General features: G+C 42.8%; 2 protein-coding genes across 9 annotated transcripts in view; one reads left to right on the top strand and one right to left on the bottom strand.

The window, feature by feature from the left end:
- Positions 1-5672, top strand: part of Asph (aspartate-beta-hydroxylase) — a 220260-nt gene extending 214588 nt beyond the window's left edge. For all 3 annotated transcript variants that reach the window (NM_001290367.1, NM_001177849.1, NM_023066.3), the window contains one exon: positions 1312-5672. In NM_001290367.1, the coding sequence (NP_001277296.1) occupies positions 1312-1462 (151 nt within the window). In that variant the 3' untranslated portion in view covers positions 1463-5672. The remainder of the gene's footprint in view (positions 1-1311) is intronic.
- Clvs1 (clavesin 1) overlaps positions 3066-20431 on the bottom strand; it is a 306947-nt gene continuing 289581 nt past the window's right edge. For all 6 annotated transcript variants that reach the window (XM_011250126.3, XM_006538321.4, XM_030253851.1 and 3 more), the window contains one exon: positions 3066-5367. In XM_011250126.3, the coding sequence (XP_011248428.1) occupies positions 5280-5367 (88 nt within the window). In that variant the 3' untranslated portion in view covers positions 3066-5279. The remainder of the gene's footprint in view (positions 5368-20431) is intronic.

Here is a 20431-nt window from a genome sequence, read left to right as displayed (position 1 = left end):
AGAGCAGCAAAGTCACAAGGAACAAAATGTGGGAACAACTCAAATGTCTAGGTGAATGAGGATACACTGGACTGGAGGAAGCAGCACACAGCAGCACACAGCAGCACACAGCAGCACACAGCAGCACACAGCAGCACACAGCAGCACACAACAGCACACAGCAGCACACAGCAGCACACAGCAGCACACAGCAGCACACAGCAGCACACAGCAGCACACAGCAGCACACAGCAGCACACAGCAGCACACAGCAGCACACAGCAGCACACTCGGCCTGGAAACAGGAAGAAGCTGTAGTGATGCTGGAACTCGCCTGCCTGCCGTTTTGTTTTGTGTGGGGATGGCATGCAGATGGGGCAGTAGGATCGTGCATGTGCATGTGTACCCACATTTGTGTGAGGGTAAATGTAGGCACATTGCGTATACCACTGCAGATATGCGAAACTCAGAGACAGCCACCCGTGTGTGGCTCCCCACCCTCTGCCTTGTTTGAGGCAGGGTCTTACTTGCTCTTCAGCACTGCGTACACCAGGCCGGGCAGCCAACAAGCTTCCAGAGATTCTTTTGTCTGTCTTCCAGCTTCCCATCTCCCCATAGGAACACTAGAATTATAGGTGCTCGTGCTATCTATGCGTCTGCCTTTTGTGTGGGATCTGGGGGAGGAAGCTTTGGCTCTCACCACCCAGAAGCCTAAACCAGTCTCTGAAATGACAAATGGGACAGCTGTGGCGCTGTTGCCTTGGAACTTGTCCCATGCATGAGCTACCAGGGCACACATCTATGTCAGCGGTTCTCAACCCTGTCATCGGCAACCCTTTTGGGGATCCAACAACCTCTTCATGGGGGACACCTATCAGATATCCTGCATATCATAAATGCATTATGATTCCTAACAGGAGTGAAATTACAGTTATAAAGTAGCAATTAAATAATTTTAGGGTTGGGGGTCACCACAACACGAGGTATTAAAGGGCCGGGTCGCAGCCTTAGGAGTTCTAGATACTTTCTTGACTAAACAGCCGTTTTAAGGCTGGAGGCAGACTAAATGGAGAGCATGAATACTGTCAGTATGTCCTCATCACAAGTTCATGTCCTTTGCATATCTTTAGTGCAGAATGAGAAAATTGCTGTCCCTAATAAGAAAGAAGCCTGAAGTTCTTAATTATTAATGGAAGACTATTTTAAGGCTTGGTGTTACAGTCATATCCCAAAGGAGGTCACAAAAGGGGCCTCCTGTCCATGGACAGAAACTGGTCCTCGAGCCTGGCAACTCCAAAGCAGTTCTGACAAATGCACGTCTTTCTCTTCCAGGACGTGGGAAGAAGGCAAGGTGCTCATCTTTGATGACTCTTTTGAGCACGAGGTTTGGCAGGATGCCTCGTCTTTCCGGCTGATATTCATCGTGGATGTGTGGCACCCCGAGCTGACCCCTCAGCAGAGACGCAGCCTTCCCGCAATTTGAAAGGCACTGACGCAGACTTGGTTGCTCTCCAGGGAGGCTGCCTTTCTGGTTCCTTTTGGGTGTGGAGATAGAAGTCCAAGTACCATGACTCTTCATCCCCGTGCCATGCAGCTGGAGACCTCTAAGGTTCCTTCTGGATTAGAACTCACTGGAGGGAACATTTGCCTTCCTGCGATTCATTTAGGAGGCCTCTTGCTTCATGTCACCCATGACAGCACAGAACTAGTGCCTGCATTTAAGGGGCAGAAAACTTGGTTGTGTTGTCTACATGGCTGGCCAAAGATATTTTTCTACATAGAATAGTGTCTACATCAATGCACATGGAGGATATACTATATAGAGAAACTGTGAATGAATCACTTTAGTTTGTAATTTTTCTATGCAGTTATATTTTTCTAAGTAGCTAAACTGTTCTGTCACCATCTACCCCCATGTTTTCGTTGACTTTAATGACAAGAAGTATAAATTCTTTACGTCTGTTAAATAGTAATTTTCCTGGTAAATTCAGACATTTCTTTTTTTAGAAAGAAAAAAATCACGTGTGAAAGAAAAGAACTTTGTTTTCCTAACATAAATTGGAAGTCATGCTAGGATGCATGAACTGTGCCAACACTTGCCCTTGGGTCTACCTGTGTATCCTCATTTAGACTCAGTGTCTCCCCCTTTCTCTGTGCTAATAGTACAAAGTTGTTATTTCTAAGAGCAACATTTCTTTTTAAATTACACTGAGCAAAGCCATAGAAACATTTTATGTGATAGGAAAATACCACAGATAATGGAGCTTGGAGAGAAAATATCACATGGAAGTGAAATTTCCTGCTCAGGGTCAGGGACCCAGGTAGCCTGGCCTCTTTGCCTTCTATACCCAAGGCCTGGAGTCTGCAGTTCCTGCCTGCTGTAGATCCACTTACGTGTCAAAAAGAAGGCCTCTTAGTCTCTGAGAGTCTCTTCACTATTTTATCCATGTAGGAATAGCAGCATAGAAAGTGCCCAGGGATGCTAGCATCCTAGGTGGTCAAGCATCCTTGATTATGAATTTGCAGTGCTTTTCCATCTTCCTCCCCTCAGAATAATGTCAGCCATCTCATTTTATACTGAACCAGCGTTGACAGGCATGTTTGATTTGAGTGCTATCCATGGCTGAGAAAGAGCAGTAGAAAGCCATCTTGCTCCTCAAGATGATCATTAGTAAAGCATTGCTGCATTTTATTTTCTATTTTAAAATTAAAGATAACTCAAGCCCTAGAATGTAATGACATTCATGCACTGATCTCTAAGCCAGTCGAACAACATTGCTGCAGAAATGGCTGGTATTCCAGCCACACAGAGATGTGTGCCTTTCAAGCAGTGCCCAAAAAAAGCAGCTTTCTGTACCTCATTTAAAGAGCAATTCATTGAGCTTGATCCTTTCCCTTTTAGCTTAAGGACATTAGCTCTTCGTAGGAAAGTTTACAAAATATGTGTCCATTCTTAAAATAGGTACTTGTCCCTTCCTTTGCCAGTGTTCAAAAATTCCTCTAAAACAGATGGCAAAGGCATGAGGGGAAATATCAAATCCTTACCAAATTCCAGAAAAGAAAACAAACTCTCAGACAACAGAAAGTTATTTGTGTTCTTCAGTATTTATTAAACAGAGGAACTTACTGACAAAGGCAATACAATCCAGTGTTCATGTAGTAACCCTCGGTTACCTGCTGGGTTTAGTTCTCCTCTATACTACATATACATAGCGAAATGCAAACCATGTGTTCTCATTGTTAAACTATCACCTTACATCCATGGAATAAAATGGAGGAAATGAGTGAAAATTAGCTGTTAACTTAGTAAATATAACATGTTTTTTAAAATATGGTCATTACAGTAGGATTCTAAATCTTGCCTTGTGAAAAGCCAGCAGTACCGTTACTTTTGCAAGTGTTGGCAGTGGTGCACTCCAACAGCATTTTAAGTACTTGGATCCCACGTTGATCTTATAAACACAAGCAATAAAAGATTTTCTAATTCACTTTAATTTTTCCTCGCTCTTACTTGTGTCATAAGAAAAGAATTTCCATCCATGTCTTGGTAAACATTTTTCAAGGTTATTATTTTACAATTCTAAAGGTCTATACAAAATGAATTGGTAGGGTTTTTTTTTTAATATACTATGATGCAATTGTTTGGGAAATATTTTAAAATTCTGTTTCAATTTTGCTTCTTCAAGGTTGGAACATAAAAATAGCTTCTGTTACTATTCTCTGCCAGTAGAAAAAAATAATAAAACAGTAGATCAACTGAGGAGTATACATCTAGTTTGTAGCTCAGGGCTCAGGGGTTAGGCCCTGGGTTTGATCTTCAGCATTGGAGGGAGACAGAGAAGAGAGGGTAACAGGGAGACAGAGAAAGAAAGACAAAGGAAAAGGAGAGGAGTGTAAGGAGGAGAGAAGTGGGAAGGAACAGGGAAAGAGAGAGATGGAGAGAGGGAAGTGGCCATAGTCAGTAATGTTTTGTGTTTATGGCGGGAAGTAAGTTGAATTGGTTTCCTCTTTTCTTTAGGCTGTTCAGCTAGTAAATCACTCTACCAAGTGCTTAAAATGTAAAGTATTTTAATAAGTGTTAGCAATTAAAAATTTTGACATTATCACTCTGGTCATATTAGTAAGTGTCTGTGTCGTACAGATGCTAGAGAATAAGGTATCTACACATACTCAGCTGGTCTCAGGAAACATGGCACAGATAAAATATCCTCCCCTTTGCTGTTCTCTGTCTGACTTCCTATGCATGGGGGCTGGGATCCATTTCTAAGGAGAATGGATAAGGAAGTAGGCTGGTCTTTGGCATTTCATCTTGCATTCTTGGTCCTCTTTAGCTTGGTACTTACATGCTGATCCATCCTTAAGGGTCTTTCTGTGAGATTTGAATGCCTGCCCCCTCAGGGCCTTTCTCCACAGGTAATAGGAGCATGGGGACAAAGGGACTTATTTGATAGCAAGTTTTTGCTGTAGTAACCCAAGAATTAACTTAAAAGGGTAATCAGTCACCAGTGTGTGTGTGTGTGTGTGTGTGGTGTGTGGTGTGTGTTCCAATGAGTTGCCCCCTCTCTGTAGGCATTCGCCTACAGGAAATCACTTTGCTACAATGAAGCAGCCTCTTTTTTTTTCAAACTGCCTCTTTGTCTTAAAAAGCAATTCATGAAAGTCAGCTGATGGTCTGACAAGCAACACGATGTCCAAATCATTCTTGTAGGAGAGAGATTTAAATGAAAAACTTTGCAAATAGCCAGACGTGGGAGATCACACTCTTAGGCTGACTACTTAGATGCTGGTGATGAGGTCAGGAAATAAGTCAATAGGACTGGAAATTATTGGAGCTACTGCTGCTGGGGTTCAGCACTACATTAAACTTGCTGATGTGTCTGCACATTTTAACTCTGTTTTATTTATTTCGGAATGCATTTCATCTTAATTTGCAAAACCTGGAGAGGGTTCCTGTGTGAGTCTTTAGAGTGATGTATATGCAACTAATTTAGGGTTTTTTTCCCCTTTTGAAGTATATTTGCTGCCAAAAATATGAGGGGAGAATCCTTTTTACATAAATGCCTTTCTTCATCCCCGTCACCATTCCTCACTAAAACATAAATTAATTCGTTAAATTTTTAAAAGCGTCTCTCAGATCTTTGTCCGGTGTGGGCTACCCAGACCAATGGTTGCTGACAGTCATGGCTGGGACTGGGATGGAGGACCTCATGTCAAGCAGAGCACACAGAGTGTCTGTAGGTCAGTTGCACAGGCTTGCTGGACGGTTGCTCCACTGGAGATGTCACATGATGCTGGCTGGCTCAGTCCAGAGCCAGCAGTGGCTGGGTGTTCTCATTTTCTCCTTTCTCTTCATGTTTCAAGGTCCCAGCTTCTACCACAGACTGAGATCTAACAAGAGAGGAAGGAGACACACACAGTCACAGACAGTCCATACTGGTGATGCTTGCTACTCACCTGAATCAGAGCATGTGAAATAGCTACTTAGTGCTTCCTTTCTGCCATCTGTTTTCCACACACCACTTTATTTCTTTTTTTTTTTTTTCTTTTTGTTTTTCTGAAGATTGAATCTGGTCATTCTGAGATTCTTTTTTTTTTCTGCTGAATTTGATCCATATCTTTTTGCTGTAATAAGTCCTATGAGTGTAACATTTTGTTCATGTTCCAAATAAAAATAAAGGTAATTCGAAAGATGCAAAAAACACTGAATGTTTTGTGTTTTGTGTATGCTTGGTGGTTGTCTAAGGGTTCTTCACACATATAAGCTTACCCCATTTGCAACTCTGAGAAATGGATCTACAGTCTCCATTTTTAAGTGCCAAAAGCAAATTAAGGGTTCAACAGAGAAATAACTTGGGACAAAAGCAATATGACAGGCAGAGAGCAGGATCTTTCCATGAGCAGCTTTCCCCAGAAGGTCTGGGGCTGCAGGGCCGCCTCGCCATGCTGATCCTAACACTTCACTAGGAGCATGGCTTGCAGCCTAAGGTTCTGAGCCTCTTTCATAATATGTATGTAGCTCAGAAAGCACAAGACTTAAGAAGTAAGTAAATCAGTGCTGAGCACGGAGGGTATAGTCGAGTAATACCAGCTCTGCGGAGAAAGAAGCATGAGAGTCAATGGCGAGGCCTGTCTGGGCAGTATAGTGAGCTCCAGACCAGCCTGCGTTGCATAGTGATCCTATGGGGGTGGGGGGAACCACTACATTTCTGAAAAATCAGAAACCTCAGATGATAACAAGACAAACTGGTAAAACCAGCGTTCCGGGAAGCTGAGGCTAGAGGCGTGTGGGTTCAAGCCAGGCTGAGCTATATTTTGAGGTGCTATATAAAATTTGAAAGAAAGCAAACAGACCAGACCACAGCTGTATGGCTACCCACACACAGCGACTCCCTCCAGATTCTTAAACCACTGCATAATTGCTTTGCACTAAGAATTCTGTGGAAATAAAAGAGCCTGGTAGCAATCAACTATTGAAAGTTTGAACTGCACTTCTTTCTGACAGATAAACCAACTTTATTACACAAAGCAGCCCCTTGCCCGCCTGGAGTCTGGGTGAGGTCTAGGTGCTCACCGGCATTGTTCATGCACCTCTTCTTGAAGACGGCCAACTCGAGAAGCTTGCTCCTCTGTGACCCAGAAGATCAACCTTTCAAGGATCGTTTTTCACATTGAACTCAAACCTGGTTTTGAAGACACATGTGTCCTGTCTTTGCTTCCTTCTCCCAGAGCTACAGGATCCTGCCATTTCTCTCTCTGCCTGTGGGGTTGGGTCCCAGGACCCTTCTAGATATCAGAATCAGCAGAAGTTCAAGTTCTTATATTAGGGTGCAGTATCTGCATAGACTCAGTGCTCACTCTCCTGTAATGCCTAATATAAAGTACATATTTTATTATTTAGGGAATTACTACAAGAAGTGAAGTGAGCCCATTCATTGGTTGGATCTCTAGTGTATAACCTCTGTCTGCGGAGGGCTGAGCAGACACAATCCCTTCAGAGTCTGCTTTGAAGCCTTGTTTTAGTGCAAGGTCTTCCTCCCTAACTACTCCAGTTGGGCCACGATTTCTAGATTTTTCCACCATCAGCCAGGTGGTTATTCACAGTATTCATGGTGTGGCCTTGAGTGAAATGATTATCTGTCGGTTGGGGTTATCAAGAGCCGTATTCTCCTTCCTGGCATCAGTGTACAGCAGACTATTCTTAAAAATGATGCTGTTTACCCAGTTCCTTCCTGCCTTGAAAGTTCTATTCAAAAACCTTCAGGTTGAGAAACAAATATCATCTTTTTAAACTTGCTTCATGTATCCAACTTGTCTCCATTCTTTTAGATCTTAAAATATTTAGGCAGTCCAAGTTATTACCTCTGACTTTAATGACTATTGGATTTATATTTAAACTTTCCTATCTCACATTATGATTAGTGAAAATCAGGTGGCTCTCAATATTTTCAAACCTGATGACTGAGGCTAATTGATGTTTGTGAAGCTTTGCTCTATACCAATCTCTATGAGCAAATGTGCAGAAACCTTCATTGTTAAGTCATCCAGGTACAGAGATCCAAGCTAGAATGTTGTAGACCTGTGCAGATGCCCCATTGCCCAGGCAGGGAAGACAGATGATTGAGAAGAGAACATGGAAAGAAGGGAAGACAGAAGGGTAAATCTATTGCTCACACAATAGTCTCATTTGCCCTTCTTATTCAGATGGACACTGTTCACTCTCCCCTCCTGAGATGCAATTGGGACCTGTGTTATTTCTTTCAGTAGATACATTGACAGCAATGACCTGGAATGTCTTACCCAATAGAATGTGTCTTGGTTGACTGATAAGTGACAACAGGCCTGTTCCAAGATATTGAGAATAAGGAAGCAAGCAGCATCTTGCCCCAGGTTTATATGTCCCCTAATTGGGAACATGGCTTCTTAACTTTTGACATGATAGAATTCTATTTACCTAGTCACACAAGAGACATTTAATATTAAAACTCGATGTCAGTGACTCACTATGTCATGAAATATTTGAAATTCACTGAAAAGGTATATAGCAAACTCTTGTTTTTGTAATAGAAAGGATTAGAATGAGATTTATTCAATGTGAGCACACTGGGAAGAGAGACAAAGGCATTCACAAATCCCTCAAGTGGTCAAGGCGTGTTCTCAAGTACCCTTGACCCATCCTTATTGGGATTTCAGTCTCATCCTGTCAGACAACTGTTAGAATTGTTTGAAATCTCTTTTCAGGAGACATGCTCCCTCTCAGGGCACCCTTCCCTCTTCCTAGGATGAGATTCCTGGGGGAAAATCCCATTTCTTTGGGATCCTTCTTGAATCTTGCCCTTAGTAAGTTAGCTACATAAAGATTGCCTCTGAAAGTCAATTCAATTGCTCACTGATGAAAATGTCTCCCTCTGGTCAGCATGCTTAGGCTGTGCTCAGTTCAGCACAGTAGATAAGACCGTTTAGTGGCTCTGTCTACTCCTGAGAAGCCAAGTTCTCGTGCTAAAATAAACATCTGTATTTCTCCTCTTTTTAATGCAGAATACCATCTAACCTCATGCAGAGGGTGATGGGTAATTTCAGTGGTGGAGAAGGCAATCCCTACAAGGTTTCACCTAGTCTTTATACCCAGAGGATGCTTTCCTGTTGTTCTCTGCTTGGTCTGTGTTCTTATTAGTTGTCCTCCATTGCCTATCTGAGCTATGGAGAAGCCCTATAAGGACCTGACTGCTCTGTCCTTTACATGGAGTACATACCAGGAATCACAATGCCAGGGCCAAAAGGTACTGCAGAGGTGGTTTGGCTAGGCTCTCCCTTGAGTTAGGTGTTAACCATTTGTTTCTTGAGAATCAATCTCTGCATTTCATCGGGGAGAACCCCACAAAAGTCATTTTAATTTTCCAAGTTAACAGGAGGGTTAGTTTTGTGGAAGAACTCAGAACTCTCTGACCCCTTGGCTTGTAGCACTTCCCTCCAGGAATAGAAATTTCTGCTGGAGGTAGAAGGTGGATTTGACCAAAGCACATTGTATTCATGTTTGAAATTCTCCAAGAATAAACTGAAAATATATTTGGGTCTGAGGAAATAGCTCAGTCAGTAAAGTGCTTGAGGCACAAACATCAAGACCAGACTGGAAGTCCCAGAACTCACATTTAAAAAAAATAAATAAACAAAGACATGCTTGCAATCCTAGTGTTGGAGAAGAGAGATGGGGAGAGCCTTGGGAACTTCCTGCCAGTCTGCGTAGTCTACTCAAAGCCGGTGGGAGAAACCGGTTTAAACAACAACAAAAAAAAAAAAAAAAAAAAAAAAAAACAATCAAGGTAAACAGCACTTGAGAAATGAGGTCTAAAGTTATCCTCTGATCCACACACAAATGTGCACACATGTATATGCACACCATGTAAACATTCACCCATACAAAAAAAGTGCATATGCAACACACACACACACACACACACACACACACACACACACACACGTGTACACACACACATGCACGTACTGCATATTTTTAAAGGATCCTAAGCAATCTTCATGGCTTTTTTCTCCAATAACCTCAAGTACAGAAGAAGTTCCCCCCAAGGGGCTCCCCGCTAGATTAGAATGCCAACACGAACTTTATGTCCTCAGGTTAACGCTGCCTTCTCCTTTGTAAATTGGAGATAAAAATAATGCCTATATTATGGGGAATAGCAGATGCTGCAGAAGTGAGGCCTAGAGGGATTTCTGTGTTTGAAAGAGCCTCATCTCTGCAGTCATTCAACATTCGGGGGGTGGGGGTGTAGGTTTGTGAGCGCCGAGGTGTGAGCATTGAGCGTTTATAGTGCTTTTGCTAACACACTTTGAAAGCGAGCTCAGATGTGGGAGGTGGTCCACAGAAGCACAAGACATGTAGATTTTGAGCACATAGATATTTGTGGACATTCTTATCAGCTATCAAATCAGAACTTAAAATAACAGTGCAGAAAATGACTGCAGGCGTTCACACTGCCTCCTCTGAGTAGTCAGGTTTCTGTAGGACTAGACCAGCACAGAGAGCCAGGAGTCAGCCTCTCCGTCCACACTCCTTTCCCTCCCTCCAGAATCAGTGGTGTGAGCCCGGTGACGTCACCACAGCAGGACCGGGATGTGATGTTCTGAAGAGGCAGAGGTATGGTGGAGGCTGCCAACAGCTGAGACAATCAATGCTGGTGACTCATTCCACCCCTGGGACAGCTTGGAGAAGAATGGCTAGTACTCTGCGTAACAGAGCCCTTTCATAGCTCTGGTTTTTAATCAAATGAGAGTACATTGATGGAACTTGTCTGGTGTTATTAGCTCAGTGTGAATATCAGGCCTCTGAATACTCACATCCATCCATCAGAATGTAACTTGCAGCGTGGGCGACTGTCTGTGTGGCGGGTAGACTCAGGGCTGGCATGGTGGTGACACACAGCCATGACAGCAACAGATGCTAAGTGAAAGCCCAGTGAATAGACCTGAAGAACGAGTGGGAAAACGGGTGGAGGGTGAATGGCTGGATGGACAAAGTGGAGAATGAAATGCCAAAGGATTTGAAATGTGGTAAAGGAGATAACGTTTTGTTTGGAATGGAGAAAATAAAACAAAAGACTTTGCTCCCTGAGGTCTTGATAAATGTATAGCCTAGCATACTGGTGCACAGCTACAATTCCAGCACTCAGCAGCTGAGGCAGGAAGACTGTGGTTTTGGAGCTAGCCTGGACTATTTAGTACATTTCAGCCCAGCCCCAGCTACATATCAACTGAGACCCTGCTTATAAATATATAAACAAGTAAATAAACAGCAAGAAAGATTGCTTAGTTGGGACAGTTTCCCAGGCAACAACGAGGATGGAGATGGCATCAAATGCCCAGTGCTTAGGAAGACCAAGCTGGTTCCACGGCCACGTCCTGGCAGTGATGGGCATGGTTCATCATGTTAAACGCTACACAAACAGGATTTCCTGTACAACTGCAATGTCTTACATGCAGTCAATTACTGGTTTTCCCCTTTTAAGTTAAATAGTTGCAGATCAGTATACAAGGAGAAGAATGTCTGGGTATGTATTCCAGAGACTTCAGACACAGCGAATGGGGCATAATAATAAGTGTGCTGGACTTTGTCCAGGGCCAATGGAAAATTGAATCAAGGCTTTAAGTGGAGGAAAAACAAATGAAATGGATTTTTTCCTTGTGTGTGTGTGTGTGTGTGTGTGTGTGTGTGTGTGTGTATGTACATAGGGAATGTGGAGGCCAGAGGACATACAACATATACAACCTTGGAGTCCTACGTGGTAGTGGAAGACCAACCTCTTCAAAGCACATTTTTCTGTGAGACTGAGTTGGGAGCCCTGATGCGACCTCCTGGTACATCCGCAAGACTTGTCCAGCAACTCTGTCTTCTACACAGGCCACAGATTTCTGTACGTTCAGGAGCATCTTGAAGCTGCTTATAGGGCAGCCTTTAGCATCCAATTCTAATATTTACCCTTCATTTAATCTACACAGCCTAGTAATAAGGAAACTAATTGCTGTTCGTCTCAGGCAGAGGAAACCTAACTCACAGGTTGATAGCTACTCAGGCACACAGCTATTCTGAGCTCATAGGATTGGGACCCACGTCCCATTCCCTTAATGGCCCTTTATCCTGTTCTGTGAGCTGGCACTTAGTAGAAATTTTAATGAACAGATGAATGATTGTTCTAAAAACAAAATAGGTGCTGTAAATGTAAGCTGTTAACGGAATTTCAGAACCTAGGAGGAATCATATGACATCTTAGAGATGATTTCAAATCCTAATCAAATACTGATTACAAAGGCTATGTTACGGTCCACTCCACTGCAGACTCTGAGCAGTGTTTTGTTCCTCACTTCGTAGAGTATCTACAACAGCCTTTACTCTCATGCAGTCCCTTCCTTTGCTGTTCTCTTCCTTTGCTGTTTTCTCCCATCTCTGTTCTACTCCCCCACCTGCCCTTCATGAAGGTACCCCGAGAACCCCTTCTACGCTAAGATCATGTGAGAGGTCACCTAATAGTGGGGAGCCATGCATTCTCTGCCCTTGGAGAGTGTTCAAACTATAGCAGTGTGACTTGAAATGTAGTAAACTCCATAAATACACAGCAATTCAGTGATGGCTTGTTGAGACAAGGAGGCTGGAGGACTGCCTTCGGGGATGTGACAGTGTAATGCAGATGTGAGGACTGAGAAATCACTGTGAACCAGAGGTCTGCAGTCCTGACACTACATGAGAGGTGAGGCTGAGCATGCCATGGGTGGTGGGGAGGAACTCTTAGATAAAGGCAGAGGCTGGTAGTCAGAGAAGACTAAAAAGAAAGAGAGAGAGAGACTGGAGGTACATAGGTGACAGTTTCGATGAGAAGGGACAGAGGAGGCATCAACACTGATAAGACCAATACAGACAGAATTGCTACCCAGGCCAGAGGGCAGGCTCTGGCTGGGAAAGGGTGCTGAACAAAACTGAGGGTCCTGTGGGAACAAGGCTCCTTTGCAGACAGGGAGAGAAGGAGAGAAACAGGTAGGATGCTGTCACTACTCTTCTCTTCTCTTCTCTTCTCTTCTCTTCTCTTCTCTTCTCTTCTCTTCTCTTCTCTTCTCTTCTCTTCTCTTTCTCTCTCTCTCTCTCTCTCTCACTCTCTCTCTCTCCCCCCTCTCTCTCTCTCCTCTCTCTCTCTCTCTCTCTCTCTCTCTCTCTCTCTCTCTCTCTCTCTCTCTCTCTCTCTCTCTCTGTGTTGCCTTATTTATCCTATACCTGTAGGTGTGTATGTGTGGCTTACCGTATCTGTTCTATACCTTTGTGTGTGTGTGTCTTACTTTATCTGTTCTATACCAACCATGTCCTGCCAAATACTGAGTGCAAGATATGAAAGGTACAAAAAAAATCTAGATTGGCTTTATATATAAATGCATTTAAAGAAGAGAAAGATGGCCACTAGAAACCTGATTTCTGACCAGGAACTAAAAACATCTTTCTGGAGGCCTGATCCTTCCCTGTTTCTCTGGAAGTCCTTGTGTGTGATGCTGGGAAGGCATCACTATACCTCATACCATTCTTCTACAGTGCTCTTCAGCTCACCTTGTCACCCACTGTCCTTTGACCTTAGCAGCAACAGGCAAGGCCATGCAAAATATTACACAAATTTTGTAGCTGAAGAAACAGAGACTCTATGCAGTTAAGTAGAGAAAGAAAGTGACCAGACTGGGAAATACAAATAAAGAAAGAGGAAAACAAAGTGTATTCGTAGCTCAAATCACAGAGAGCTAGCCCTGTGGCCTGGATTCGGGAGAGCTGGTGGGCAGACCAACTCAGCTAACTCAGTCCCAGATTCAGGGCTTTGAGTAGGCCCACCCCACTGTGTGCCCCACCTATGAACTGCTGGAGCCTGTGAAGGGGCTGGTTCAGAAGATCCAAAGCTGCAGGACCTCCATGACACAGGGAAACAGCAGGATATCCAAGAGGAGTCCCCATGAGGATCCAGTATCGATAGTGTAGCTGAAGCCAGAGGCCTCAAATCAAACCAATGAGTCATCGAAATGAACACTGGCAAGAAAAGCTGTTTTGGCAAAAGGGTATATACTGAGGGAGACAACCGACACACTGCAGCTTTCATGACAAGACTTTTTTGGCTTTGTTTATGCTATGTTCTTTCCTTTGGGACGGTCACAGGGGCAGAGGTGAGATATGGAGGGTCAGGGAAATGGGTGGGATTGGGGTGCATGATGTGAAATTCACAAAGAATCAATAGAAAGAACGTTCCAAAAGGTCACAGGACTGAAGCGAGCATCATAATTTCATGGTGCAGTGAGGTGGATAGAGATCCACGGGGAAAAGCCCAGAGCAAAATGAAAGCCCTACTGTGCTCATCGCCACGGTGTGGGGAACCCAAATGTGCTTCCTCTCACAGAATCTGTCAAATATTTGGCTTTGTTCATGTGATCATCAAAGGTTAGAAGGGGTTTGCTGTTGGCTGACTGTTGAGGACAACAGCTCCGACTTAATTGGAATCAGCCAAGTGTTTGTTTATCAGTACGTGCCATGAGAAATTACTCTTGTCTGGGCTGTGGCTCCCTTTCTGAGAGGTTGCATCTGTGCATGGTGTTCCTGCAAAGAGACCTCAGAGCACGCACTGTGAGCCATCATAGATTGTTGTGCTTCTATCCAGGCAGTGCTCCACATCTGTTCGTTACCTTCTAGTTCAGCCCTATTTCTTTGCTTTGTCGGGGGCTTAGAAATCTTTATTTATAATTCTTCATGTCAGTCTTTAAAAAGAGAGAAAACATGCCTCTACATACAGGCTCTAACTAGCCCTATTCATTTTATTACCAACAAATCCATCATACAGATTTTCTCTAACTCCACTGATCCATGGTTATACATGATGTAGTTGCAAGAGATGGCTCCCTTCACTTATGCCTCAGAGAAGAAAGATAAAAGCTGCATGTCTGACTGTGTCAAATGCCCAACCAAGGAGGAGGCTAGATACCTATTTTTTTATTCTTTAAAAAAAAATGCTAACAATAGCCAGTTGGAGAGGCAGAGGCAGAGGCAGGCAAATTTCTGTGAGTTCCAGGCAAACCTGGTCTACAGAGCAAATGACTACATAGTGAGACCCTGTCTCAAAACAAGCAAGCAAGTAAACACACACACACATGCTAACAAATTTCTGTTAACATGTGTAGACTACTCCAGTATCTAGAAAACTGTATAAATATTGGATCTATATGGTTTCCTTAGAAGTCTTTTATATCAAGAAGCTATAGCATTTAAGCTTCATCTATTTGAGTAGCAATGACACCCCAAATCTAAAGTGCTTCACCTTACTTGAGCTGAACACTAGACTCCAGGCAACTAGGGGACAGTCGAGACTATGTTCTGTTCATTAAGAGATGATGTCTGTGGATTCAGTAGCTGTGTGGATCATTTTTTCTTTACTTCAAGACCCCTTGCCCTGCTCCAAAGGCAAAGTCCTTCTGTGCTCACATTGCCATTTGTCACTCTTTCACACGATCTATTAACTCTGCTGGAAATGAATAGTTATCCAACAAACAAGAACTCAAACTACAAAAAGCAGGGCAGTTGCTGAGGAGATGGTTTAGTGCCTGAACAGAAGTACCAGAGCCAGAGTTTGATCCCTAGAATCTACACAGAGAAGATATGGGCACAGGGGAAAAATTCCTGAATAGAACAGCAATGGCTTGTGTTGTAAGATCGAGAATTGACAAATGGGACCTCATGAAACTCCAAAGCTTCTGCAAGGCAAAAGACACCGTCAATAAGACAAAAAGACCACCAACAGATTGGGAAAGGATCTTTACCTATCCTAAATCAGATAGGGGACTAATATCCAACATATATAAAGAACTCAAGAAGGTGGACTTCAGAAAATCAAATAACCCCATTAAAAAATGGGGCTCAGAACTGAACAAAGAATTCTCACCTGAGGAATACTGAATGGCAGAGAAGCACCTGAAAAAATGTTCAACATCCTTAATCATCAGGGAAATGCAAATCAAAACAACCCTGAGATTCCACCTCACACCAGTCAGAATGGCTAAGATCAAAAATTCAGGTGACAGCAGATGTTGGCGTGGATGTGGAGAAAGAAGAACACTCCTCCATTGTTGGTGGGATTGCAGGCTTGTACATCCACTCTGGAAATCAGTCTGGCGGTTCCTCATAAAATTGGACATAGTACTACCGGAGGATTCAGCAATACCTCTCCTGGGCATATATCCAGAAGATGTCCCAACTGGTAAGAAGGACACATGCTCCACTATGTTCATAGCAGCCTTATTTATAATAGCCAGAAGCTGGAAAGAACCCAGATGCCCCTCAACAGAGGAATGGATACAGAAAATGTGGTACATTTACACAATGGAGTACTACTCAGCTATTAAAAAGAATGAATTTATGAAATTCCTAGGCAAATGGATGGACCTGGAGGGCATCATCCTGAGTGAAGTAACACATTCACAAAGGAACTCACACAATATGTACTCACTGATAAGTGGATATTAGCCCAAAACCTAGGATACCCAAGATATAAGATACAATTTGCTAAACACATGAAACTCAAGAAGAATAAAGACTTAAGTGTGGACACTATGCCCCTTCTTCGAATTGGGAACAAAACACCCATGGAAGGAGTTACAGAGACAAAGTTTGGAGCTGAGACGAAAGGATGGACCATGTAGAGACTGCCATATCCAGGGATCCACCCCATAATCAGCTTCCAAACGCTGACACCATTGCATACACTAGCAAGATTTTATCGAAAGGACCCAGATGTAGCTGTCTCTTGTGAGACTATGCCGGGGCCTAGCAAACACAGAAGTGGATGCTCACAGTCAGCTATTGGATGGATCACAGGGCTCCCAATGGAGGAGCTAGAGAAAGTACCCAAGGAGCTAAAGGGATCTGCAACCCTATAGGTGGAACAACAATATGAACTAACCAGTACCCCGGAGCTCTTGACTCTAGCTGCATATGTATCAAAAGATGGCCTAGTCGGCCATCACTGGAAAGAGAGGCCCGTTGGACACGCAAACTGTATATGTCCCAGTACAGGGGAACGCCAGGGCCAAAAAAAAAAAAAAAAAAAAAAAAAATGGGAATGAGTGAGTAGGGAAGTGGGGGGGGGGAGGGTATGGGGGACTTTTGGGATAGCATTGGAAATGTAATTGAGGAAAATATGTAATAAAAATAATAAAAAAAATCTGGGCACAGTGGTGTATGCTTGCAATCCCAGCACTGCAGAATCAGACAGGCAGATCTCTGAGGTTTACAGGCCAGCCAGCCTTAGTGGGCTTTAGGTCAGTAAGAGACTCCATCTCAAATAAAAAACAAACAGTAGATAATGATAGAGGACTGACACCCAAAGTTGACCTGTGCCTTTCATATGCATTACACTTATGTGCACATATACACGCATGTGCATCTGTACACACATGCATTTACACATAAGTATACACAAAAGAAAGGAAGGAGAGAGAAAAGGACAGAAAAACAGAGAGGCAGAGACAGAGAGATAGAGAGGGGGTTGGAACAATTTTTTCATAGTTGAAACATTCCATCCTGGTGTGGGGCTTCTTAAGACTTAGGAAGTTCCTAGAGTAAGCTCTTTAAGACTCATGAAATAACTCAGGAGTCTCAGGAAGTTACTGAAAATTACTAGATTCACAAGCCCCCGCCCCATCACCAGGATTATATAAATATAGGTAGTAAGGGTTACTGAAGAGAGGAGACTCTAATCTGTAGATCTTTCTTGCTCAGAAATTTGAACTTAATCAAAGAGATCTTCTGCTCAGCCACGCCCCAAATCAGGTGGCTCACAATGTCTTTATGCCACCTTCTCACTTTTATGCACAATCCAGCAAGATGTTCTAGGAATATGAGGATGAAGATGTTTAGTCAAAAGAAACAAAAGTAGACTATTTATAGCCTAGCTGATGAAGACCACAAAGCTGGACCAAAAGTTTCTCTAAAATAGTGGTTATTCTTTCGTTGTGATTGAAGTCACAGATGTTTTAGACTTCCTCTTCTGTGAGGCTTTCTGCACCTGTGTTCACAGGATTCCTCCAACTGTCTTAATATACGAGATAGTCTAAAGGCAAAGAGAAAAGACCTATTTTGACTTATGCTTCCAGCAATTCCGTTTCAAAATTGATTAGCTCCATTGCTTTTAGGCCTATGGTTACCCAGCACATCATGCTAGGAGCACAGAGCAAAGGAAAATGGCTCCTTTTGTGGTTTGGAAGGGAAACAGAAACAGGTAGACACAACGCGTCTCCAATGACCAAGACCTCCCACCTCTTAAAGTTCTACTGTCTCATAATAGCAACAAGCTGGAGAGCCATTCTGTGTTTAATGCCCTGATCACTCTAAGATCCCCAGCAGGTACTGAATGTTTAACTTTATCTATAAACAAACTGCACTGGACACTTACTTTAGAATTCCTAGAAATTACTGGAGTCGAGTTTGAATTTTTGTAAATAACTCTTACTACCTTTTGAACAAAAATACTAGAGCCCAGCAATAAAAAGCTTGGTGTATATTTTAAACTAAACACACACCAAAAGGGAGCCATGGCATGTTATATCAGTTTGGAACATCAGCTTAGTGCTAATAACCAAAAGGGTTACATTCATTATCTACCTCATGAGTGAGGCAGCTGTGTCGTGTGTGTGTGTGTGTGTGTGTGTGTGTGTGTGTGTGTGCACTAGTTCTAGGCTGACATTAATCTTTCTACTCCATGACAGACAGACCTGTGACTTCAGACCCATGGACACGCTCTTTGAATACTTGCTGAGACTGGGGATGGGGTGCACAGGCCTGGTTCTTTGCCTGGTTTTTGAATCCTGGATGAATCACCTCTTCTCAGGGTTCCTCTTAGTCTACATTAGCCCTTCTCAAATGGACTCTGCCAAGCAAAGACTGCTTCTTCCTGCTGTCGCTTTGGGCTGCTGAGAAGGGCATGGTGGCTTCAGGATCATTAGGCTGCAAGCCTTTCTTCTTGTTGCCAAGATATAAATGAAGTCCTTGAGTTGAACAAAGCTGGGATAATGGTATGATTATTGTTTGTTTCTTTGTTTGGTGTTTGCTAGTTAGTTTGTTTTAAATGAAAGCTTTCTTATTTTTTTTTAAAAGAATATTTAGTTTAAGTATTTAAGTATATGAGTACACTGTAGCTGTCTTCAGACATACCAGTAGAGGACATCAGATCACATTACAAATGGTTGTGGTTGCTAGGAATTGAACTCAGGACTATGTGGTTGTTAGGAATTGAACTCAGGACTTTTGGAAGAGTAGTCAGTGCTCTTGACTGCTGAGCCATCTCTCTAGCCCACTGCTTGTTTGTTTTTGCCCTAAAATTTACAGTTCTCCTGCCTCAGATTGACAAGTGCTGTAATTACAGGAAAATGCTCCCAAATCTGGCAAAAAAAAAAAAAAGAAAAAAAAAAAAAGCAATCCCCTCCTTGTACAGCAGGGGTCCCTGACTTTGGGAATTGGAAAGCAGATGCTTATGAGGGGATGTGGAGCTTAATGGTCAGTCAAAGTTCCTCCAGGTTGGGCTTCCATACACTCTCAACTCCAGTGACTGCAGTGTACTTCCATGGAAGCATGAGGTGAGAAGTATACAGTAAGACATGAAGCCACTCTACATGGAGAAAGCAGTTTTGTTGATATAGAATTCTCTCTGCTCCCTTGCATGAGGTCTCATGATCTTGTCCATGGAGAAGGAAACATTGTATAACTTTAATGTCAATAGAAAAAGAGAAAGTGTATGCACTTGTATTTTTTACATTAAAATATTATGTTTGTGTAGATCATGTGCAGGGCAAGAAACCATCAAAATGCTTACAAAGGAAATTGAGAATAACAGAGGAAAATCCCTGAAGCCTAAAGTCAGGAGACTCATGCTTCAGGCACAGTTACTGCTCATGAGCAGCAGTGGGCAAAAGGGTGAATGAAATGCTTTCACATCCTTTTTCGTATTACATTAAATGGTGGGTATTTTGTACATGTAAGAAATTAAAAAGTGTCAAGCAAATCTGTTTTAATATATTATTAAAAGTTTATAAAACAGTGATGGCTATATTACAGAAATACAAGTTTATGATTGCTCAGTAAAAGTGACATCCTCAGAAGTCATTTAGACCATGCATACACATAAGCATGTGGAGGATAACGAGAAAGAACTTTAATGGTGCAAACCTGGTGTCTTGTAGATGACCCCTAAGGGACCTCTTCTGGATCCGAAGTGTCATAAATCTCTACTAATACAAAGAAAGGTGAGTGCCTTGCCTCTCCTCTCCTCTCCTCTCCTCTCCTCTCCTCTCCTCTCCTCTCCTCTCCTCTCCTCTCCTCTCCTCTCCTCTCCTCTCCTTTCCTCTTTCTTTCTCTTTCTCTCCTCCTTCCCCCTCTCTCTCCTCCTCCCTCCCTCTCTTTTGAGACAGAGTCTTGCTGTGTAACCCAGGTTAGTCTTGACCTCATAATTTTCCTATATCAACCTCCCACAAAATGTACTTTTATATACTGTTCAGGGAACATTCATCTATAAATAGAGTAGATGTGCATTCAGATACAGAGGAGAAGGAGCTTGCTCAAGTTCAACAAGGGGATATGTTAAAAATCTATGCTTTCTCTTGCCAGCCCTGGAAGGTTTGACCTGCATTGCTGTAGTGGAGATGGAGTTCTGGTCCATGCTCATTTAAGAATCGTCTCCCTTCTATAACAGTCTTGTGTAGTTCAGATCTGTCCCCTACCCTTTACTGGATAACCTCGTCACCTAATCCTGTAAATCAGATGTGTCTTTTCTCTGCACACAGCGGCAGGTCCAGAGGGTAACACAAATCCTGGCTTTTCAAAGATCTCCCTTTCATTTGTGTTCAGCAAAACCAAGAAAGAAAGATGCTCTTGATTATCTTGAGATTA

This window comes from Mus musculus, chromosome 4 (assembly GCF_000001635.26).
Source record: "Mus musculus strain C57BL/6J chromosome 4, GRCm38.p6 C57BL/6J".
NCBI classification, from domain to species: domain Eukaryota; kingdom Metazoa; phylum Chordata; class Mammalia; order Rodentia; family Muridae; genus Mus; species Mus musculus.
This window is presented reverse-complemented; position numbering and strand designations above follow the sequence as displayed.